The 25,562-nt window shown below is 24.8% G+C and overlaps 2 protein-coding genes across 5 annotated transcripts in view; one reads left to right on the forward strand and one right to left on the reverse strand.

The window, feature by feature from the left end:
- The window catches only part of LOC127276843 (alpha-tocopherol transfer protein-like), a 58,342-nt gene extending 40,607 nt beyond the window's left edge, over positions 1 to 17,735 (reverse strand). The window contains exon 1 of the mRNA XM_051297521.1: positions 17,583 to 17,735. The gene's annotated coding sequence lies outside the window, so the exon portion shown is untranslated. The remainder of the gene's footprint in view (positions 1 to 17,582) is intronic.
- Positions 1,226 to 25,389, forward strand: LOC127276844 (alpha-tocopherol transfer protein-like). 4 transcript variants are annotated; one of them, XM_051297526.1, is made up of 5 exons: positions 1,226 to 1,595; positions 19,210 to 19,383; positions 19,566 to 20,119; positions 24,909 to 25,059; positions 25,195 to 25,389. In XM_051297526.1, the coding sequence occupies exons 1-5, from the start codon at positions 1,583 to 1,585 to the stop codon at positions 25,224 to 25,226; spliced, it is 924 nt and encodes a 307-aa protein (XP_051153483.1). In that variant the 5' UTR covers positions 1,226 to 1,582; the 3' UTR covers positions 25,227 to 25,389. The 4 variants fall into 4 exon arrangements, with proteins under 4 accessions (XP_051153483.1, XP_051153484.1, XP_051153482.1 ...); XM_051297527.1 differs by having other exon boundaries at positions 1,226 to 1,486; XM_051297525.1 differs by lacking the exon at positions 1,226 to 1,595 and adding an exon at positions 7,953 to 8,170.
- The last annotated feature ends 173 nt before the right edge of the window (positions 25,390 to 25,562 follow it).

A 25,562-nucleotide genomic window follows, 5' to 3' on the forward strand; every position in this document is an offset into this window, starting at 1 on the left:
TTTTTACGACCTAGGATTTAAAATGTTGACTTTACTCCCTAAAGTTTAAAAAACAATAATATTTTCTAGGGCTACTAATTTTATTTTACTTTGTAGAGTTAAAAGCGTTTATTTTATTTCCTGGAATTAATCCCTTCGCAGTCTAGTGGAAAAATCGTTTGTGGGCCCAAAACTGTCCAAAAAAATATCATATCATCGTTTTAAAAGTTTTTGGGGTCGCTAAATCCAAATTTAAGGTCAGATTTAAAAAATTCAAAATAACGGACCCAATTTAGCGGAAAAAATTTTAAATTGATTCGATTCGTTCCAAATTCGGTACTTGGGGGTTTTTTGGGTCGCTGAATCCAAATCTGACCTTAAATTTTGATTCAGCGACCCCAAAAACCCCCACGTACCGAATTTTGAACAAATCGAATCAATTTTAAATTTTTCCACCATATTGGGTCCGCCATTTTGAATTTTTTAAATCTGACCTCAAATTCGGATTCAGCGGCTTTGAAAACCTTAGTATATCCATTGACACTGGAATCGAATTATGTTTAGTATTTTTTTTCTAATGTCAAGGGGTTAAAAAAGGGATTTTAATTTCTAGGGCTAAACGTGTTTGCTAAACTCCACTGAGTTATAAAAGTTCTTAGAATTAAAAGAAGAATTTTACATTCTAGGGCTAAAAAGTTATTTTATTCTTTAGGTCTAAACATTTTTTTACCCTCTACACCAAAAAAAAAGATAATTTTAATTCCTCTGAGAGTTAGAAACGTCAACTTTACTCCCTAGAGCAAAAAAAAAAAAAAAAAAAACTAATTCTACTACCTTGAAATATAAAATTTTTAATTCTAGAATTATTTCTATACATTTGAAAAATCATTCGAAGTGATTGAAAAAAAAGAAGTTGCGAAAGGGCCAAAGAGAAAGTATATAATATTTGAAATAAACCCAGCGACCTTCCTATATCTGATTCGAACTTCGATCGCAAAGTTTCCACTTGACTCGAAAAAGCCGTCGACCGTGGGATGCGTCACAGAGACACTTCACGCCGCACTGAAATATATTCACGATTATAAATGAATTGCAGGATCAATCTAATCCAACTATATATTTATATATATATATATTGAGATTCATCATCGTGGCGTGAAGATTTTTCATTGGTGGTTAAGGCCCAAAGGGTCAGAGAACAATTGAACTTCCTCTTCTTTATATATCGAGGATTCACACTTGCATTTTCCTCATTAGCTTATTGAATGCATTTTTCCTAACAATTATATATACCTCGCGTGAGTGCGCTTATGATCATTTTTTCGTAATCATCAATATAATATATACAGAACGTAATCGACGCCAGCGTTGTTGTTTCGTTTACAATTCAACAAGAACACGGCAGCAGTTTCTTGAGTGCAATCGCCTGGATTCGTTCCTTTCCCTTCTTTTAGTTCACGTGTCCCGTCTGATCAATATAATAGTGTGTTAATCATATCAACAAAAGGTTTGATGATATTTTCTTGGTTTGTTTTTTTTTTTTGAAATTAAATATTAAAACTGCATAACATCATATCTACAATTTTTCGATTTCATCAGAATCATGGGAGTTCAAGGTCAGTGTCAATGTTGAAGTTGAAGGTTTTCTAGTTTATAGAGAGAAAGACTCATTTGTTTTTGTTTTTTTTTTAATAAAATGGAATGTATGAATGGTGGAATAAAATGAGGATGTGAAATAATGTGCCATTACAATGATAAAGAAGAAATCATCAAATGTTTTTTTTTACTATTATTATTTATTTTCTTCTTTCTTAAATTTAAAGTCTAATTAGTGCAAGTCATTTTAATTAAATCATCGTCTCACTGTCAAAGGTTGATTGATTCCCCATTTTGTAAATTTTTATATACGTAAGTAGGTGAAAAAGCAGTGACAGCGTCATCGTTCGCGAATAATGCGAAGTGAAAAGTAGAACATTTTTCATATCGGTAAAAACAATGTATTTATGGCGCTTTTTTTTACAAACAATAATCACTATTTTTGGTGTAACCAAATTTATTTGATTTTTGTCCAACAAAAATTTTCATTATTGAACTAAAATTTAAAAAAAATTCAAATATTTTTTAAATTTTTAGTTAAAGGGGAAAAAAAAGAAGAAATTGGAAGAATTATTGGAATTTTTTTTTGTTTTGTTTTAAATTTAATTTCTATAATAATGAACTGAAAAAATCTATTTATTAATATATGACATTCATTGGACCATATTGAGAGCTAATGTTGTGTTTAAATTCAAAGAACGATTTGAAAATTAACGACAGACGAATTTTGAACTTTCTAATGATTAATGTCCAAACGTTCTTTGAATTAATTCAAGTGCGATTTTCATAATAATTTTTGACACCTTGAATAAATTATTTATATATATATATATATATTCTATTTTGGATGATTGATTTTTTAAATCGTTTTGTTTTGAATAAGAATTGAGATTTCGGATCAAATAATTCACCCGATGTTCGTAGGCAAATATTTTAAAATTACATAATATGCAGAAAATTAAAAAATTGTAATTTTCTAAAAACATTATTGATTATATTTATTATATATATATATATTGATTATTAATATTGACAAAATGTTACAACTTAGATTAAAAAAGAAATATCCAAGTTTAAAAGATGAGCAAAATTTCAAAGAAGAAAAGAAAAAGAATTGAAAGCATTTTCTCAAGTGATTCAAGAGTCTAATGGACAGACGAAAGTCTAAAGTAGAAATGGTTACTGCTACTACTATAAGACAAACATCAGAACAAGAAACTACAATATCGACAACGTGAACAATTTTTACTCTTTCTTTTATAAATAAAAAATCTACTTGTCTATAACTATTGTTATTGTAAATAATAATTTATTTTTTATTTTAAATAACAAAAAATAGAAAGTAGACTCTTTTTAATAAGAGAATCGTTTTATAATAATAATTTATAATTAATTATTTATAAATTAAAACATACATATATAGTTTTATTTGTTAGGTACATAGTTTTGATTATCAAACATCTAACAGACCGGTTTTTGAAAATTAGTCACATTTCTAATTTATCGTCAATGAACTTTAAACTCTTAAAATGTTAATTATTTGACTTTTAAAAATACATTTTTCATATAAAATTTTACGAAATTATTTGATGAATAAGTTGTTATTTAAATGCGGGAAAAAAAAGTAAAAAAAAATTGATTATAATTTCATCGAATAAAATAAAAAGTAGCAAATAGCTATAGGTAATAATAGTATTGACGAAATAGTTTTGTATATATATATATATATATATATATATATATATTATATATATGAGAGATTCTTTTTCAATCGCCCCAGCCCAAAAAGTCAATGTTCTGGGATTGGCTTCATACTTTGGTAAATTGTTGTCCTATATGATAGTAATAAATCCCTAAAATATAAACTCATTAAAAAAATATTTGTAGAAAGTAGAGGGGGTTGAAGTTTTGACGTTAAGGGTAACATTGTCATTTTCAAATCCGTATAACTATGACAAAAGTTAATGGATTTTAATTTATCTATAATGAATTTTATTGCATTTTTCACGTACTTTTCAAAAATGTATACAAAATTTAAAAAAAAAAATTTTTGACCCCTTTTTTTTCAAAATCAACCCTTATTTTTCAATTTTCACCCCTTCAGGAATTTTTTTTTGTTTTTTTTTTATTTTCATTGGAAAGCTGAGGTTTTTTCCCATGAGCTATGTAAATATGAAAATGGGACAACAATAATTTTGTGAGAAACATAATATTAAATTAGGCGGTGCCTATCTAAATCCTCAAAGATGATCTCCAGGTACACCCCTTATCGGCACCGCCTACTTTAATATTCTGTTACTCACAAAATTATTGTTGTCCCATTTTCATATTTACATAGCTCATCGGAAAAAACCTCAGCTTTCCAATGAAAATAAAAAAAAAAAAAAAAAAATACCGGAAGGGGTGAAAATCGAAAAAAAGGGGTTAAAATTTTTTTTTTTAAATTTCGTATACATTTTTGAAAAGTACGTGAAAAATGCAATAAAATTCATTATAGATAAATTAAAATCCATTAACTTTTGTCATAGTTATACGGATTTGAAAATGACAATGTTACCCTTAACGTCAAAACTTCAACCCCCTCTACTTTCTACAAATATTTTTTTAATGAGTTTATATTTTAGGGATTTATTACTATCATATAGGACAACAATTTACCAAAGTATGAAGCCAATCCCAGAACATTGACTTTTTGGGCTGGGGCGATTGAAAAAGAATCTCTCATATATATGCAGAAAATGGCATTGTTTCTAATTGGTGTATTAGCATTCAGGTGGTTTTCAGTTTTTACGGCAAAAGTGCTTTTGTTATTTAGTCGTATTTTTACATATATGTATATTAAAGCAGGTAAAACCTCGTGAATTATTAAATGTCCAGATATTTCGGTTTCCAAGAATATAGGTACCACATTGTAGTCGATAAAAGTTGATTCAAATTTTTACAAATTTGTCATTTTCTTTTGAATTAAAAATAACATTCTAATAGTGTTTTTTTCATTTCATCTTTTATTTTTTTAAGAAATTCATTTTATTCGAAAGCAAAACATCATTTTCGTGTAAAAACCAATTCAACACTAACATTTTTTTTTTTTATTTATTATTTCTATTTTTTGCTAATTTTGTTATCTATTTATTTTCCTTTCTTTATGATAGGGAACGGTGGTCGTGACGTCGCTAACCAATATGATCGGAGAGATCGGTGTGTTTTAATGACAGATAAAGTAAACATTTACAATTTTTATTGAAAATCAAACAATGCAGCTTTCATTGAATGAAATATTAGTTTTTACAAATTCGACGCATTTAGTGAGGGTGAGAAGCTAATTAATGCCGGTTATGTTATGTTTTGTAATAAACTGCAAGAGTGGAAAAATCGAAATCAATCAAGTTTATTGCATTTTGTTTGCAAACTTCAAACATGAGAGATAATCCACATGAAATAAGTGGATTAATATCAGCGAGTGGTAAAATAATAGATGTATAGGCATAAGTAAAAAATGCAAGCACACTGTCTTTCTATGTATCTATACCCACACAGCACAACATCTTACACCAGGCCTACAGCAGGCTTACATGTAAGGTTTGTAAGGTAACATCGTAAGCCCATAGTAGACTTACAGTAAACCTAAAATGTCCGCCTTACAGTAAGCTTACATGGTAGGGTCGAGGTAAGCTTACATGGTAGGGTCGAGGTAAGCTTACACGGTAAGGTCGAGGTAAGCTTACACGGTAAGGTCGAGGTAAGCTTACATGGTAGGGTCGAGGTAAGCTTACATGGTAGGGTCGAGGTAAGCTTACATGGTAGGGTCGAGGTAAGCTTACACGGTAAGGTCGAGGTAAGCCTATGAGTAAAGGCTGTGGTAAGGTTATTATTAAGTTGTAAGGTTGAGGTAAGGTTGTGGTAAGCTTACAAGGTAAGGCAAGTTATATTCAAATAATAATATTAATAATAAATAAATATTCAATAAAAAAATTTTTCTTTTGCCTTATTCTATTTTGGGAACCTATCATTTCGCAGAAAGTTTTGAAAACAAATTTGGGAGGAGTAGGATTCGAACCCGGGACCGAAGTATATACCTAACAACCTAACCAACTGAGCTAAACGGGGAACTGACAATGAGAAAAGTAATCTTGCTTTTAAGGAGTTGATTATCTTCTTGGTTCCACTTTAAAAGTAAGATTACTTTTCTCATTGTCAGTTCCCCGTTTAGCTCAGTTGGTTAGGTTGTTAGGTATATACTTCGGTCCCGGGTTCGAATCCTACTCCTCCCAAATTTGTTTTCAAAACTTTCTGCGAAATGATAGGTTCCCAAAATAGAATAAGGCAAAAGAAAAATTTTTTTATTGAATATTTATTTATTATTAATATTATTATTTGAATATAACTTGCCTTACCTTGTAAGCTTACCACAACCTTACCTCAACCTTACAACTTAATAATAACCTTACCACAGCCTTTACTCATAAGCTTACCTCGACCTTACCGTGTAAGCTTACCTCGACCCTACCATGTAAGCTTACCTCGACCCTACCATGTAAGCTTACCTCGACCCTACCATGTAAGCTTACCTCGACCTTACCGTGTAAGCTTACCTCGACCTTACCGTGTAAGCTTACCTCGACCCTACCATGTAAGCTTACCTCGACCCTACCATGTAAGCTTACTGTAAGGCGGACATTTTAGGTTTACTGTAAGTCTACTATGGGCTTACGATGTTACCTTACAAACCTTACATGTAAGCCTGCTGTAGGCCTGGTGTAAGATGTTGTGCTGTGTGGGTAAGCAGGTTAGTGAATAGTTTTTAGGTTAGGTGAAACGAGATACATAAAAATATCATTCTAATAAATTAAATAATATTGTTTTTAAATCTAATTTGTTTTTAATTTTTCATATTTTTATATCGTAAAATAAATATGTAGATGTCTGTCTCATGTATTTTCACTTAAAGCCGACCAATCTCTCGTTCTAATTTTCGATAAAAAATTTATCCTGTGAGAAGTTCCTACTTTATGAATTGAAAAGAATTTTCTCCAACGCCTGCTCTGAAAGTGCAACTTTCTTGGTTAGAAAAGTATTGGGGAAGTTAAAAATTTATTAACTCCTCGGCCAAGTGTGGAGAAAGTAAATCGTAATATTTTTTTAGTTTTTTTTTTATCTGAGTGATCTGATTTGACTGTACGCAGGATTAGATTTCTTTGTAATCTAAAGAAATGAAATAAATAAAAGAACTTATTACTAGCGGCATCTAACGTGACTTAAACAAACTGCGTGATTAAAATTTTAACTCTGAGTGTGCTTACACTATATGTAATTCACGAAAACGACCATAGTGTTGCTTAGTACAAAAAATAGTGTTGACAGTTTTGTTCTGGTTTTTCGTTTTAATTTTTGTGTCAAGATGGACTTTGATATCGATGACGATATTAGTGATTTAATAGATAATTTAACTCCACCTGAAGTACGAAATCAGGCTCTTAATGCGGAAAAGAATCGGAAAAAGTCGCGTGGAATTCTTCCTAATTAATAAAAATGCAATTCCTCGCGAGGCGTTGGAGAAAATGTGAGCGACACGTGGGAAAGAAGGATTTTTCTCGAATGATTACTCTCGAAAAATCATCCACTTTTTCCACTAGTTGCACAATGTACTATTATTCTTTATCAAATAAAAAAAAACGTTTTTCATGAATTTCTCCAAAACGGAAACAGATAGAACTTTATTTCAAATGGATTTTTAACCTATAAATATGTACAAAACATGCTACACAAACCGTTTTTAGTTTAATATATAATATAAAAAATAATAATTTGAAATTTTATTAAAACCGAGTTTTTTTAAAACCAAATATATTTTTTTTTGTATTAACTCAATTTTTTGGTTTTATTTAATTAAATAAACTTTCTGGTTAATTCATTAAAAATTTGTTTCTAAGTGAAAAATTAAAAAAATCAATACTACATTTTAAATTACATTTTAAATTAATTATAAAAATTGTTTTGTTAATGTAAAAAGAAAAATGATTTTTTTTCCCATTTGAAAATATACGCACTAATTGCATTATTATATGAAAAACTAGTCGTTCTATATTAACGAGGATAATTTTCCGAATTTCCATATTCCTTGACAGGATACTTGTGTCATTTTTCATAAAGATTGCCTTGTTTATCTGACCTGACTCTCCTTGATACACGCGACAGGATAAAAGACAATAAAATTAACTGTTGTATATATAAGCTGAACTCGTTTTTTTTTTTTATAAATTTTTTTTTCTTTTTTTTTTTTTTTTTGCTCTTATCATAACTCGACGACGAAAAAGAGACTTGATTCTCTCATATGCTTGATTCTCTATATACGGTTTTCCCAAGCCTCGAGGAACGAACGTTCATATAAAGAGTAGATCCAGACAAGTAGCATCAGCATTTTGGTCGTATATTCGAAGGGGGAACCTCGTCGCGTGTTGTTCGCCTCCAACCTGAATAAAAACGAGTGTGTCGAAATTTTGCTATATACCACAGACCGCGGACAAATATATTATATCCCAACGTCTTACATTAAAACATAATTCTTCTGTTTTAAACATGGCACTGAATCTTAGAAGTAAGTACAGCGGGAAATATTTTCATTTCAAAAATTTGCCGGTTCTCATATATATGTATCTATAATTGCACACGTGCTCTTTTAAAACCACGAGTCAGAACAGCGTGTACTTTGTCAATCAAGTGATTTATATTGTCAGGCAACATATATCTGTATATAGTGAAAATAGTTTCGAATTTAAGTCTCAAAAGTGTGGTTTACCTCGTTTCGACCTTAATTAACTTAATGGAATTATGCAAATCAAATCGTAAGATAACAAGTTTAAAAAAAAATTATATATAAATGTCTTGAAAAAAATTACAAGGACGCTTGTAAAAAGTATATTATTGAATTTTTAAATAAATTAATAAAGAAAATAAAAAAAATAAAGAAAAATAGATCGATTAATTTTATTTGCAAGAACAGATGGGAAACTAATTATTAATAGCATAATTTATTATTTATAAGACGAAATGGGAGGTATAATTAACAAAAAAAGTACTACTTTTTTCGTTATTAATGTCCTTTTATGTATACACCGAAAAAAAATATTCTAAAAAGAATATATATACTTGGCACCTTTTTTTAAAATATTTTATACTTAAATTCAATATGCAATATTCTAATTTTAAAAATATTACTTATACTGAATTAAAGTAAAAAATATTTTTAAATAGGTGCCACGTATATATATATATATATATATATATATATATATATATATATATATATATATATATATTCTAAATTTTAGAATGTTTTTTTCGGTATAGATATATTTTATATTTGAAAATCGATTTATGATCTCATCATTGCTTACATATAAAACTAAAGTTTTTCCTTATTTTTTTTTTTAAAGGAAAATGTCTACGAATAGCTGATAATTTAAAGAAGTAATTTTAAAAATTAACTCAATGATTCACAGTTAAAATTTTCAAATTTTTTTTATATAATTATGTGCCTGCAATTATGAACGTTCAAATGAACGAATTCATTTATATTTGATCTGTAAATTTTTTTAAACTTCAACAATGAAAATAGAAACTTGTAATTTTAAGCTTTTTTTAAAAAAAAAACAGAAAAAAATGTTCCTAATTTACATCAACACAGAATAATTAACATTAAAAAATTTTAATAACAATAAATATTTAATATAAACGAAGGTGAAGTACACAACGTTTATGATAAACGATTTTTAAAGAAATAATTTTTTAAAATAAAAAATTATATAATTTTTTGCCCAAAAAAATATTTCTTCTAGTTTTCATTAATCAACAAATTATAAAAAAATATTTTTTTACGCAAAAAATTATAGAATTTTTTATTTTAAAAAATTATTTCTTTAAAAATCGTTTATCATAAACGTTGCGTACTTCAGCTTTGTTAATATAAAATGAAATTATTTTTAAAATAATATAAAAACAAGTTTCAAATTTTTATTCTAATGATTGAGGTAAATTATAAAAAAATTTATTTCACATTTCCGACTATTGAATGACAAAAGAAAGTGTTTACATATCATTAAAAGTAAAAAGCGTCCAGATTTTTATTTATATATATATTGCAAAAAAAAAGAATAGTTTCTAAAGTGTTTGGAAACTTTTGTGGAAAAATTTTTTTTCAACAATTTGGGGAATTTTTTACGATTCATTTTACTTTGTATATTTTTTAGAATTTTTCTTTGCGCTTTGAATAATAATGCATGTTAAATGCGAATAATGAAAATATAGAAATATGATTCATACAACATTTGTCACACATTTACAATATTGAACATGTCATTCTGCATTTAGAGAAATGATGAAATAATTTCATTTGAAATAAAATTTTACACGTCAGTGGTATTATTTTTTTTTTTTTTTGCACTGAAATAATTTTTCTTTTTATTTATTAAAAATTAATTTTTTTTCAAACAAAATTTTTAAAAAATAATTTTTTGTTTCAATGAAAAACAAAAAATTGTTGAAACAAATAAAATAGAAGTAAAAGAATATTTTTATCGTATTTAAAAACAAATTTTTCTTTAGTGAATATATTTTCCATCACATTTTCTATACATTTTTACAATAGACGTTTTTTTTTTTGAAAATTGATAAGAATTTGACAAAAATCATAAAAAGAATTATTGACTTGGACGCAATATGCAACAAAGATTTCCATGCATGTCACGATTCGCAGAAGATATTATTGTTACACTCAATGCTTAGAAAGTAGTTTGAAATCCTCTGCAATTCCAAATGATTAAATAACATTTTCTAAATATTTATCAAAATTTACATAAATGTACTTTTTGCAATTATATATGAATAAAATTTTGTTTATAGTCAATATTATTATTTTGTCTCAAAACAATATATATTTATTTTAAAACAATACACAGATTTATATTTTTTAAATAGTACACTATATATATGTAAATTTATTTTTCAGAAAAATAAAATAATATTTAAGTAAATAAATTTAATTCATTAATTAATTTAAAAAAATGTATTCCTTTTTTCAATTTTTTTGGAAAATTTAATGTAGACGAGATTTTTATTGATTTTTATTACATGATTTTTCAATTCAATTATTCTTTGCGATTCATAGCTCGATTATGTCATATTTATGATAAACAGCTTCCGCTTTGCAAACGTTGTCATTTTAATAGTAATCTCGAAAGAGTTCTAGAAAATTTTATGTCGGCAAATTATAGATTTTAAGTTGACACTTTAAATGTATAATAAATATTCTTAAATATATTCTTCTATGAATTTTATTAGAGCTGTATATGAATTCAAAATTATTATTATTATTATTAGTATTAAATTTAATTTTTTTCACATTAAAATATAAAGTGGAATATTTGCAATTATAAAATATTTTTGTAAAAACTAATGATCAAATGAACTCATACAACAGGTTTCAGTGCATATCATCAATTTGTTTATTTAGTATAAAAAATTACTGCACTGCATTTTAATACATTGTCTACTAGAATATAAATAATTTTTTTTTTTTAATCTAAAAAATCTTTTAAATTAAAATTATTTATATAAATATTTAGCATAAAATTTTGTTGAGAATAATGGTTAATATATAATTGAATTTTTAATCAATTCTAATATCGATGGATTGTATTTTTAATTATTAATATTGGTATCAAATATGGCTTCAAATATTGGTATTTAAAACTATTAGTAACTTCAATTATATATAGACAGCTTATTTTAATGGTACCTTAAATTATTATTAGCTTCAATAATATTGGTAGCTTCAATAGATTATATTTTCAATTTTTGTTGGCTGTTTAATAATAATTGATAATTTAAATTATTGTTGGTTTAAATTATTTTTTGTAACTACAATAATTGTTAGTAACTTTAAATATTATTAGCTTCAATTAATTGTATATCTTTATTTTTTTTTATTTCTTAATAAATAATAAATGTTACTTTCAATTTTTGCTGGCTGTAATATAATAAGCTTCAATTAATTGTATTGAGAAAACTTCAATTAATGTTTAAATATTAATTTAGTGAATTATAATTTCGATTACTAATAATATTAGTTATTGACCAGTTTCAATTTTTGGTATTTTTTATTTTTACACCCAGAGAAAATTTTCATTCGAACAAACTAAAATTTATTTTAATTAAAAAAAATATTTTTCTCTCAGAGATAAATCTTTTTTTTTTTTTAATTTTCAAATTAACAATCTCGGACGTAAAAATTTTTCCATGAAATTAAAAAATACATTAACAAACGATTTATAATATATATGAAACAATGAAGTAAAAAACAATTTAAAAAACATTCATTTGGTCAATAGAAGAGAGATAAGAAAATACATAATTTATAATATATCTTTCGATTTTGAAAGAAGAAGAAATATTTGAAGGTTAAAAATATCTTTATAATAAAAACAAATTATGCAATGTCTAATGGAATTCATGGATCGGTTTAAATTCGATGGAAACAGAAAGAGTCCGAGTGTATACAAATAGATGATTTGTCGACATGTTCGTAATGGAGGTAATATCGTTGGGTTTCAAATCGAGCAACTCGGTCACGCAGTACACACTTGCAAATATATAATGGAATTTGTGTGTGTGTGTGTATGTATGTGTGTTGAATCCTTGACGTATAGCAGGTGAAAAATTCAAATACCAAAATGCCGTTAAAGCAATTCCACAGCATTGCATAAATGCTTAAACGATTAGTTGTTGCGTTCAGACTAATTGAATATTATAGTTTTCATAATTTCCTTCATAAATGAAGAAATCATCTTTTTCAATAGTTTAAGAAATTTATATATATATATTGTATATACAATTTATTCAAAAAAGATAAAAATAATAATTACACTTTATTTTTTTTTATGTCGGTTTTTTTTTCTCTCTCTTTAATGTCAAAAGGTTAATCAGGATGCGGAACCAAAATAGAATTCATCTTCTTAATAGTTGAAGTTACAATAATCGTTCTCGATATATTCGCATTATTATTCATTCGCTCATGGATAATAACTATATAATTTGTAAGTTAATGAGGTGCACAATTAGAAACAGATCAAAAAATTGTTTTTCAATTGTAATTGAGAATTATAATTTTTGTTCAAAAATAACCTATTATTATCATGTCAACTTTATATATATATGTATATATGATAAAGACAGTTTCATAATATCTTTATTATTTATTAAATTTTTTTATTTAATTTTTTAAGAATTTTTTTTTTCAAATATTATTTTTATTCAGTTTCTTTTAAAACTAATAATTATTTATAAAAATTGAAAGTAAAAAGCCTTTACTTAGTAAATTTTTTTTTGAATTTTTTTCACGAAACTTTTAAATCTTCTTTTTATAATGTAATTTCTTTTATTATTATGTATAATAACTGGTAGGGAAACTTTTTTGTACAAGTTTCTGAGTTTCATAAAAAAAAATACAAACAAAGAGATGAAGAAAAATTTTATTGTTGAAAAAAATTTTGATATTAAATTTCATTAAACTTATATTATTTTAGTATATTTCAGTAGCCACACGTTATATCGCAAACGTCAGAGAACTTTTCAAACTGTTAAATGCAAAATTATCATTTTCTAATTCAAAGAATCTCTTTAAAGTCAAATACTAAACCATATTTCACTCAAATATTAACATTTGAACTTTACTAATATTACATAATTTCAACTATAACTCATTTAATATGAAATGTATTTTTCTTGAAAAATAATATTCATAAAAAAAGAAAATTTATATTATATTCCAATAATTTTGAAAATCAAACTAAACAAATTTTTTTATCTACATACATATGTAGACAAAAAATACTGTACAAAAATGAAAAATTAATTAAATTAAATGAAAAAACTGAATAAATAATGATAATAAATTATCATTGAATATTAATTTTATTTTGAAAATTTATTTCTCATTTTAAAAAAAAACTCTTCATTTTTATAAAAAAATGTAATTTATTAATTGATATAAACAATCGTTAAGTTTAATTTATTTATATATTTTTTTAATAAGAGTCTTACATTAATTGCCTTATTCTATTTACTGTACAAAAAATTCTTATTTACTATATATTTAGAAAAATAATAATAACTTTTAATTTAACTTTATTTCAAATAAACTTATTTTATTTATTAATTTAAAAAATAAAATCAAGTTTACTTTAATTGTTAAATGTTTATTAATTGCAATTTACATGACAAAATGGCTTTTATATTAATGCAGAATTTATTAAAACTTAATCAGGACGTGTGAATGTGAAAAAAACTCATGCATAAATATAAACGACTTTTTATTTTTTAAAAATGCAAAAAAAAAAAAAAAATTAAACAAAAATTATAGCTATAATGAAAATGCAAGTCTTTTTAATAGTGATATTCAAAGTATATACATATATATGGTAGTAAATAATGGCTTAACTGGTATTTGCAATAAACAACTCTTAAATGTCTAGTAATAATAATTGGATTTATTAATTAAATATATACTTTTATAAGTATTTTTCTACTAATTTTTAATTAAGAACAAATTTGTCACTTGTTTAATAGATTTATAAAAATTTATTGTATTGATTTTCGAAAGTACTGTATTTATTGTGACATTTATATTTATTCGATTTCTTCACTTAGTTTATTTAATTAATTTACTTATGATTTACTTATTATTTAATAAAATGATTTATTTTTTCTCCTTTTCACTTGACAGTTTGTACAGTTTATTATTGTTTTATTTATATATATATTTATTTATTAAATTGCAATTTTTTTATTTGTCATTGTTTTTTTTTAAATTATAGATATATATTTATAAAATAATAAACTTGTTTTTATTTATTTACATGTAAATTAAATACTGTCTTAAAAAATTTTCTTGCAAAATTGTCATTATTATGTCGAAAATAATACTTTTTCATTTGTTTTTGTTATCTTTGTTTCTGAGTTTTGTTTTTAATTATACAACACTAGATATAGAAAAATTTACAACTCAATACTGTTTGTGCACAATTGCGTTTTAAAAGTAGCATGTAAGTAAATGAGGCAAGGCATACTTTTTTTTTTTTTTTTTTTTTAAGAATATTGTCATAAATAAAAAAGAAAAATTGTTTTTTGTTTAAAGTATAGACAAATTTCTTTCTTTATGATAATGTTTGTAGAAAAATGAAAAATATTTTCTATTCTAAAAAAAAATTGCAAAATACATTTCGCAAAAATGAGACTAAAACTGTTACCTAAGTATTATAGTGTAGGTAATAAAAAATAAATAAATACAAATTTTTTACTTGTCGCTAGTGTAGTAGAAATATTTACTTCTAAAAGTAATACAAACAAATATTTTTTTTATTTTCAGTAAGTAAATTAATATTAAAAGTAACAAATGTGACGCGATCTGAAGAAAGGGACCTTAGAAGCAAATGAATTGTAGGTTATGTTTAGGACAGTTTTACTTGAAATAAAAGTTTATTTTTGTTTTTTTTTTTAAATTGAAATCAGTTTTTATTGAATATTTTGGATGTAATGAAGACTTTAGGTCTTCATTAGTTTGCATTACGAGTTGAACGTTTTTGGGTATTTTTACTTTAAAATTTAAAAACGTAACCTATAATTTTTTTGCTTCTAAGGTCCCTTTCTTCAGATCGCGTCACAAATAAATGTTAAAAATGTATTAATTATATAAAAATAGAACATATAGTTTCTATATTAAAAAACTTTTTTTTTTTGTTTCAAAATTTATATATAAATAAAAATAATAATATTATTTAATTTTTTAATGCAAATAAAACAAACTGCATTCACAGAAAATTACTACAAAATAAAAAAAAAATATTATCAGTTTGTTTATAAATTAATTATTTTATTACTATATTGTAACAATAAAAATGATAATAAACAATTATTGTTACTTATTGTTAATAATATTCAAATAGTCTTAACACATATAATGAATATGTTATTTTATGCAGTTTATCATTTCCTGCAAATATTTGAATATATAGATATATATAATTTGTTTCTTTATCACAAATTCCTCAATGATAACGAAAGTTTTTTGCAATTTTCAGAAAAAAAATATATATACATATATATATAAACAAAGAACCTTTTATATGAACAAATTAACATTTCTATTTTAAAATAAATTTTTATTAAACTTTTATTAAATATGATTGCATATAGTTTCGTTTAAACATAGTTAATATTAGTCATTTTAATTTTCTGCTGATCAGTATTATAATTTATTAATTAATTATAAATAAAAATTTATTAATAATCTATAAACTTCAAAGATTTTTAATATAAATCGAGTGATAAAATAATTTTTTAATTTATTTAATTATTGAAATACTGTTTATCTTTAAGTATTATTTATTACTCTTTAATAAGTTTATTAACAAAGAATAATTTTCCTATACGATTTTCCCAAAAGAATTGCAAATATCAATTAATTTTTTTATAGCATTATTGATATAATATATTTAAGCATTATAGAATAATAAAATAGCTACATATAGAAAAATAAAAATTTTTCGGCTTAGGGTCAGTTGGGGTAAATGGGGACAAAATCGCTATAATTTTCACAAATTACATAAGTTTCTTCCTTTAAAAGATAATATTTGCGGGTTTATTTTTTTTATTTTTATTTTTTTTTTTATTTTTTTTTGTTTTTTATTTTTTTTTTTTTTTTTTTTTCCAAGGATTAATTTTATGCAGCAGAAAAAATTTAGATAAGCTTTAAACGCATGAAACTGACTGTCCCCATTTGTCCCAAAATTTAGAAAATTTCATAAAATTCGGGGTAAATGGGGACAGCACAGTTTCTAAGAAAGTTTTAAGAAAAAAGTTTCCTTAAGTATATTACTGTATTAAGGGATGAAAAAACTTGAAAAAATTTTTTAGTAGATATGTAATAGTTGAAACAATTGGAATTTTTTTATTTTTTTTTTTAATTTCAGTATTTTGTCTCGCATTTGAAAAAAACAGACTTAAAAATTATACCTTTTGCTTCCTCGTGGAGGAAGCTTTGTAGTCCTTTCATTTATAAAACTTTTCAAAGTGGCGGAAACAAATTTTTTTCTTTATAGAAACATGTTATATGAGATCCTGATCAATTGTCCGGATGTATGTATGTGTGTGTATGTGTGTGTGTGTGTGTGGATCCCTTTTTTGTTTAGAAGATAACTTTAACAGGTTTTAATGGATTTAGATAAAATTTGGTAGGCTCATTTATCATATTAATATCTCAAATCTGACCAAAGGATTTTGAAAAATATCCCAAAAAAAAAATTTTATCGTCTTTTTTCCAAAAATTTTTTTTTAATCGAAAAAATTTTTAAATAGAAAAATTTAAGGTTATATATAATAAAATCGTTTTCCTTACGTCAAGACGAATCGATCGATATATATAAATCAAAAATTGACATTTTGGCAATAAAATTTTGCTTTCTCCACGAGGAAGCAAATTTTTTTGCTGATCGTAAAGAGGAAGCAAAATGTTCATGTAATGAACATCTGAATTTACAACTTGTTTTTCTTATTCGTTATGACTCCCATTACAGAAATTCACTTGAATTTTTGATTTTTGTCAATTTGGTTAATAATGACAAGCTGTCCCCATTTACCCCAAAAATTTGAAAACTCAGGGTAAATGGGGACAGCTTGTCATTATTAACCAAATTGACAAAAATCAAAAAATTCAAGTGAATTTCTGTTATAGAGGAGTCATAAGGAATAAGAAAAAAATTTGGTATGATTTTTAAATATGTTTTCTTTGAAATGCGAGACAAAATACTGAAACATTTTTTGAGATTATATCAAAATCTTGACGTAATAATAATTATAATAATAATAATAATAATTTCGAAAAATTAAGTAATCTTTAGTAATTATTTAATTCAATTCAATGAAATAGTAATATATGTATAATTAATATAACTCACCTTTAAAAATGTTCATTTCAAGGCAATAGAAAAGTTCGTAGGGTCAATTATTTAGTATTTTATTATTAAAATTTGAAGGTCTTCTTACATTACATTTCGCGTAAGGACTATTAATGATGTGTATCAATCTTCTTGCTGTTGTGACGCAAATGATTGAATCACGTGGTTCTCAATACAGCCTTGACTATATATATATATATATATATATATATATATATATATATATATATATATATATACATATTATATATATATATACATATTATATATATATATATATATATATATATATATATATATATATATATATATATATATATATATATATATATATATATATATATATATATATATATATGACAGTAATCCATATATAGGTATAATCTTCTTGGAACATAAATTTCATTTATCAGATATGATTTTCGCACTCACTGAACCGAAATTAATTTGCAAAATCCTCGAGTATCGATTTCATTTGCATTTAAATGCTATTTTTTTAATCTTGTGCAAATTAAAATACTGCATCATAAATATTTCTTCTGATGTATATATTTTCCAATTTTTTTTTTTTTTTTCACTCTTCAATTTTATTTTTTTCTTCATCATCAATGTTTTTGATAGATTTTCTTCTCTTGCAGAAGAAGAAGAAAATTCGATGTAATACAGTAAAATAACAATAGTACCTATTAAAGGTACTATTGTTTATTTATTTAATACAATTTTGTAAAATTCTCAATTGTTTATTTATTGAAGAACTACATTATACCCTCTTCTATACATATAACTGTAATTATGAGAATCACTTTTTTTATTTACTTTTATTTTAATAGATAAACAGAAATTATAACTCTAATTGAGATTAATTAATTTTTTTTGTTATAAAATCAGAATAATTGATTGTTTGACAATAATATAATATAATATAATCACTTGGGTACAATGTACAATATCAATGAATTATCGAAAAGAAATTCTCTTAATATGATGTCTGTGCGATGATAAAAATATATGTATATGATAAGGTCAAAAATATAAGTATCAAATGTTGAGCAATTAAAAGATAGATATTGATTAGAATAATTTCATTACGAAGTGTTCCTACAAATTGTACACATCGCTTTTGTATATACTTTGTAGGCTTGTTTATTATTTTTTTTTTTCTGTCACGGAAAACTTTTTTTATTATAGAAAATGTCCAATGAAATCAGAATAACGAAATTAACATACCCAAGTAAGAAAATTTCTTTTTTGACAAAAAAAAACTTGTTAATTTTATTTTTATAATTTTTTTTTATTAAAGTAGAAAATTATGATTAATTAATTAATTTTAATTATTTTAATTTTATTCATTTTAATAATTATTTATTTTAATTTTAATTAATTTTGATTGAAATTCATCTCAATTTCTCCGTAATCGAATATTTCAAATAAGAGTAATTAGACCAATTTCCAAGTTTAATTTACTCTCTAGGAAATCGGATGAGGTTATAAATGTTCTATGAATAAAATTTAATTAAGTAAAATTAAATTTACATTATATTAATAATAAGTTTTTTTTTTAAATCAAATTATTATTAATTAAATATGTAAGTAATTTGTGATTAACAAAATACATTTTTTGCTCTAGACATAATGCTGTCGGACGTGGAGGAATTACCATCAATCAAAGTTGGTAATTTCGTTCTTCAATTTGAACTTGGTCCACCGAGTCCTGAACTTCAAGAAGTTGCAAGACAAGAACTCAGGGAATCTCCAGAATTACAGAAAGAAGCAATGTCTCGATTACAGGAAATACTTAGAGGTACAATAAATTACTATTTCAATTTCTATAAATAATAATTTTTTTTATATATATTTATTTCATTAAATTATAAATATAATAAAATTTTTTTAGTAAAAATAATAATTTTAAAATAATTTATATTTCTTTTTTTTATAAAAAAAAAAACATGTTTTCTAATATTTAAATTTTTAATTTTTCAGCCGAGCCCGATCTCTATTGTCCATTGGAAAATGAGGCTTGGCTCATAAGATTTTTGAGACCATGCAAATATTATCCCGAGTCAGCAGCGAAATTAGTGAAAAATTATTATAGTTTTAAAGTAAAACATTCCAATGTTTATTTAGGTCTTAAACCAAGTAACGAGAGAAATATTTTCGAACACAATATTCTCACTGTATTGCCAAATCGTGATCAACATGGACGACGAATGTTGATAATAGAATTAGGCAAAAAATGGAAACACAATAAATGTAATCTCGATGAAGTATTTAAGGGTTGTGTTTTATATTTGGAGGCAGCAATGTTGGAGCCAACGTCGCAAATTGCCGGTGCAGTTGTTATATTTGATATGGATGGATTGTCACTACAGCAAACAATGCAATTCACACCACCATTCGCTAAGAGAATAGTTGATTGGCTTCAGGATGCTGTTCCATTGAGAATTAAAAATATACATATCGTTAATCAACCTTATATATTCAATGTGGTCTTCAATCTCTTCAAACCATTTTTAAGGGAAAAACTCAAATCAAGGGTGGGTTAACAAATTTTTTTAATTACATAATTATAAATAGATTAATTAGCATAATTTATTTATTTTTTAACCCATTAACGCCCATTAACACATGAAAACATTTGCAATATCAAAATTCAAAACAGGAATGTGGTCCAAACAATTACTTTTGACGTTAAAAATTGTTTAAAAAATAATTTGTTTAAACAAATTGTTATAAACAAATGGAAAAAATAATGAATTTTAAAATTCTAACAACGCCATTAGATTCCACGGGAAAAAATACTAAAGTAAAATGTATGACTTTTTCAAAATTTTCACTCTATTTGTTATAAATAATTTATAAACAAATAATGCACTGTGGTGCACTCTTCAGAGCCCATAATAAGACACAAGGAAATATCTGAAAAATCGAAATTGGAAACAGGGTTGCGGTCCAGACAATTACTTTTGACATTAAACATTGTTTAACAAATAATTTGTTTAAACAAATTGTTATAAACAAATGGAAAAAATAAAGGATTTTAAAATTCTAACAACGCCATTAGATTCTACGGGAAAAATTACTATAGTAAAATATATGACTTTTTCAAAATTTTTACTCCATTTGTTATAAATAATTTATAAACAAAAAATGAACTGTAGTGCACCCTTCAGAGCCCATAATAAGACACAAGGAAATATCTGAAAAATCGAAATTGGAAACAGAATTGCGGTCCAGACAATTACTTTTGACATTAAAAATTGTTTAACAAATAATTTGTTTAAACAAATTGTTATAAACAAATGGAAAAAATAATGAATTTTAAAATTCTAACAACGCCATTAGATTCCACGGGAAAAAATACTAAAGTAAAATGTATGACTTTTTCAAAATTTTCACTCTATTTGTTATAAATAATTTATAAACAAATAATGCACTGTGGTGCACTCTTCAGAGCCCATAATAAGACACAAGGAAATATCTGAAAAATCGAAATTGGAAACAGGGTTGCGGTCCAGACAATTACTTTTGACATTAAAAATTGTTTAACAAATAATTTGTTTAAACAAATTGTTATAAACAAATGGAAAAAATAAAGGATTTTAAAATTCTAACAACGCCATTAGATTCTACGGGAAAAATTACTATAGTAAAATATATGACTTTTTCAAAATTTTTACTCCATTTGTTATAAATAATTTATAAACAAAAAATGAACTGTAGTGCACCCTTCAGAGCCCATAATAAGACACAAGGAAATATCTGAAAAATCGAAATTGGAAACAGGGTTGCGGTCCAGACAATTACTTTTGACATTAAACATTGTTTAACAAATAATTTGTTTAAACAAATTCTTATAAACAAATGGAAAAAATTGATGAATTTGAAAAATCTAACAATGCCATTCGATTCTACGGGAAAAATTACTAAAGAAACATGTATGACTTTTTCAAAATTTTTACTCCATTTGTTATAAATAATTTATAAACAAATAATGCACTGTGGTGCACCCTTCAGAGCACATAATAAGACACAAGGGAATATCTGAAAAATCGAATTTGGAAACAGAACTGCGGTCGAAACAATGACTTTTGATATTAAAAATTGTTTACAAAATTAATTTGTTTAAACAATTTGTTCAAAACAAATGGAAAAAATTGATGAATTATAAAAATCTAACAACGCCATTAGATTCTACGGGAAAAAATACTAAAGTAAAATGTATGACTTTTTCAAAATTTTCACTCTATTTGTTATAAATAATTTATAAACAAATAATGCACTGTGGTGCACCCTTCAGAGCCCATAATAAGACACAAGGGAATATCTGAAAAATTGAATTTAGAAAAATGACTGCGGTACAAACAATGACTTTTGACGTTGAACATTGTTTAAAAAATAATTTGTTTAAACAAATAGTTATAATGAAATGAAAAAAATTAATGAATTTTAAAAAAAATTATTTTTTAAACAATTTTTAACGTCAAGTGTCAGTGTTTGGACCGCAGTCCTATTTCCAAATTTGATATTGCAAATATTTCCGTGTGTCAAATCCTGGGCTCTGAAGGGTGCACCACAGTGCATTATTTGTTTATAAATTATTTATAACAAATAGAGTAAAAATTTTGAAAAATTTATACATTTTACTTTAGTAATTTTTCCCGTAGAATCTAATGGCGTTGTTAGATTTTTAAAATTCATCAATTTTTTCCATTTGTTTTCAACAATTTGTTTAAACAAATTATTTGTTAGACAATTTTTAATGTCAAAAGTAATTGTCTGGACCGCAATTCTGTTTCCAATTTCGATTTTTCAGATATTTTCTTGTGTCTTATTATGGGCTCTGATAGGTGCACTACAGTGCATTTTTTGTTTATAAATTATTTATGACAAATAGAGTAAAAATTTTGAAAAAGTCATACATTTTACTTTAGTAATTTTTCCCGTAGAATCTAATGGCGTTGTTAGATTTTTAAAATTCATCAATTTTTGCCATTTGTTTTCAACAATTTGTTTAAATTAATTATTTTTTAAACAATTTGTAACGTCAAAAGTAATTGTTTGGACCGCAGTCCTGTTTCCAAATTTGATATTGCAAATATTTCCATGTGTCTAAGTATAGGCGTTAATGGGTTAATATTATATTCATTAATATTACTTCTCTTACTCTCTAAATAATTCTATTCCACGCCACAGTGTAAGTCCATTTGAAATTGCATCTCCGTTTTTTTTTGAGATTTTTATTTCTTTTAGTACTAATTGAGACTAGCTTTCATGAATTTTTTAAAATTTTTTTAGCAAGCCGTTTTCGAGTTATGGAATTTTGAAAATTAGAGAATTTTCATGACTTTTAATTTTTGAATGCTCATAACTTCCTTAAAAATGCATTAATTTTAAAAGTCTTTTTTTCAAAATGTGTATTTTTAAACGTACTTTTCAACAAAAAAATCGAAAATTTTTTTAAACGATATTATTATCAAATTTTTGAGTTTTAATGATAAAAAGTCATTTTTCTTATTTGACGTACTGATCGATTTTTTTCAAAATTTTGTTAAAAAAACTACTTCTTTTTACGAAACTTTTAACTTACACTTTGGCGTGGAATACATTATATATATATACCCAGATAACCAAGCGTACTAATCGTTATTTACGAGTACGGCGTACTAGTATTATACTAGTTTTATACAAGTACAAAATAATTATATATGTCGTACCAGTACGGTACTAGTACAATAAAAGTATGTCGTACTGTTAGAATTGTAAAATATGATTACTCGATAAAAGTATAGTACTAGTACAATACCAGTACGTCGTACTTCTGAAATAAGAAGCACAACATACTTGTACGATACAAGTATAATACTGGTACGTCGTACTGGGAATCTTTGCTGGTAATGCCAACCCAACCTCACTTTCTTGACAATTGTCAAATATGAACGCGTCACTGAAAACGGTGCATTAAATGTTGGTGAAAAAAGTCGTTTATGATGCAGCAAAAGAGTTTTAACGTTTGTAACTTGTGCTTCTGTACTCATCTTGAATATCCGAGATTAAATTTATATTAAATTATCGATCTTTATAAGATTTATATTCTTTTACTTTGACATGCCGCTTTGTGCCATGGTGTGATGTATGATGTATGATGTACAATATAAAATATTATATACCCTCCCCTTTCTCATCCCACAATAGTATTTTAATTATTTTAATTTATTATTAAAAGAAAATCCGTGGGAGACCTGAAATAATAATAATTCATTTTTAGTTATTTATTTTTATTCAATAATTTTTTTTATTTATATGATATATGTCTTTGCATATATTATATAAAATATATGTAACTTGTATTCTCACTTATCTTAAAATATCCGGTGTTTTATATTATTTTAATTACTTAACTTTATCAAATATTAATTAATTATTTGTTTACATTTAAACATTATTTCAAAAGAATTTTAAACTTGATGTTTAAAATTGCTTTGATGTTAAGAAAAACATATTATCACATCCTAACCTATAAATATGTTATATGTATAAGAAAAACTATAACGAAATAACACACAATTGAATTTAAAAATATATCAATATGATCAAGACCGAATTTATGAATTTATCTCAATATAAATGTATAAAAAAGATTATAAAAGAAAAGATTTTGATGTTCTTCAATGAAATAACACCATGGCACAAAGCGGCATGTCAAAGTAAAAGAATATAAATCTTATAAAGATCGATAATTTAATATAAATTTAATCTCGGATATTCAAGATGAGTACAGAAGCACAAGTTACAAACGTTAAAACTCTTTTGCTGCATCATAAACGACTTTTTTCACCAACATTTAATGCACCGTTTTCAGTGACGCGTTCATATTTGACAATTGTCAAGAAAGTGAGGTTGGGTTGGCATTACCAGCAAAGATTCCCAGTACGACGTACCAGTATTATACTTGTATCGTACAAGTATGTTGTGCTTCTTATTTCAGAAGTACGACGTACTGGTATTGTACTAGTACTATACTTTTATCGAGTAATCATATTTTACAATTCTAACAGTACGACATACTTTTATTGTACTAGTACCGTACTGGTACGACATATATAATTATTTTGTACTTGTATAAAACTAGTATAATACTAGTACGCCGTACTCGTAAATAACGATTAGTACGCTTGGTTATCTGGGTATATATATATATATATATATATATATATATATATATTACTAAAGTTTTAGTGAAAAATGATTAAATTATTATTCATAAAAAAAATTATTGGCTTTTCTCAGTGGAATTCAAATACAATAATTAAAAATTGCTTACAGATAATATTCCATGGTACTGATAGAAAATCTTTGCATCAGCACATGTCACCAAAAAGTCTTCCAAGTTGTTACGGAGGTACTTTAGATATTCCAACAATATCTGGACCACAGTGGCTGGAACTTTTACTTAAATGTGACAAGGAATTTGATGGTAATTAAATATTTTAAAAAATTCCAATTTTTTATTAAATTATTATCTTTTATTTCTAATATACAAATTCTATTATTATAAATATTCCTATTTTAATTATACACAATTACTAAAAAAAACGTTCTTTATTTTTAGCTATCAACTCTTACGGTTACAAGAAAAAATAAATTTCACGAAAATTCTTTTCTTTGGAGAAAACTTCTTTGATAGTTGAAGATTCAAAATTTCGAATTTAAAAAAAAAAAAGACATATCCTTCAACTGCCTTTAATTGCTCATTTTTTTAGTGTATATTTCTATTTATATTGTGTTTTTAATATCGTGATAAAAATATAGCCAATTGTGTGGCAAAAAAAAAAAATTTATATAGTTTTAATAATATTTTAATAATATAATTATTAATACAAAAAAAGGTTAGTTTGGAAAGGTTAAAAATATTATTCTTGTTGTGTATTATATATATATATATTAATGTATTATGGCATAATAATTTTAAAAAATTAT

This window comes from Leptopilina boulardi, unplaced genomic scaffold (genome assembly GCF_019393585.1).
Source record: "Leptopilina boulardi isolate dan_hultmark-lab unplaced genomic scaffold, ZJU_Lbou_2.1 LbouV2_154, whole genome shotgun sequence".
Taxonomy (NCBI): domain Eukaryota; kingdom Metazoa; phylum Arthropoda; class Insecta; order Hymenoptera; family Figitidae; genus Leptopilina; species Leptopilina boulardi.

What these genes read in the sequence shown, in the direction of transcription:
- LOC127276844 (XM_051297524.1), top strand. Translation starts at nt 18,774, where the DNA reads ATGTCCAATGAAATCAGAATAACGAAATTAACATACCCAA. An exon ending in AACGAAATTAACATACCCAA is followed by an intron (nt 18,814 to 19,209) that starts GTAAGAAAATTT and finishes TTTTTGCTCTAG; the next exon opens with ACATAATGCTGTCGGACGTG. An exon ending in GGGAAAAACTCAAATCAAGG is followed by an intron (nt 20,120 to 24,908) that starts GTGGGTTAACAA and finishes AATTGCTTACAG; the next exon opens with ATAATATTCCATGGTACTGA.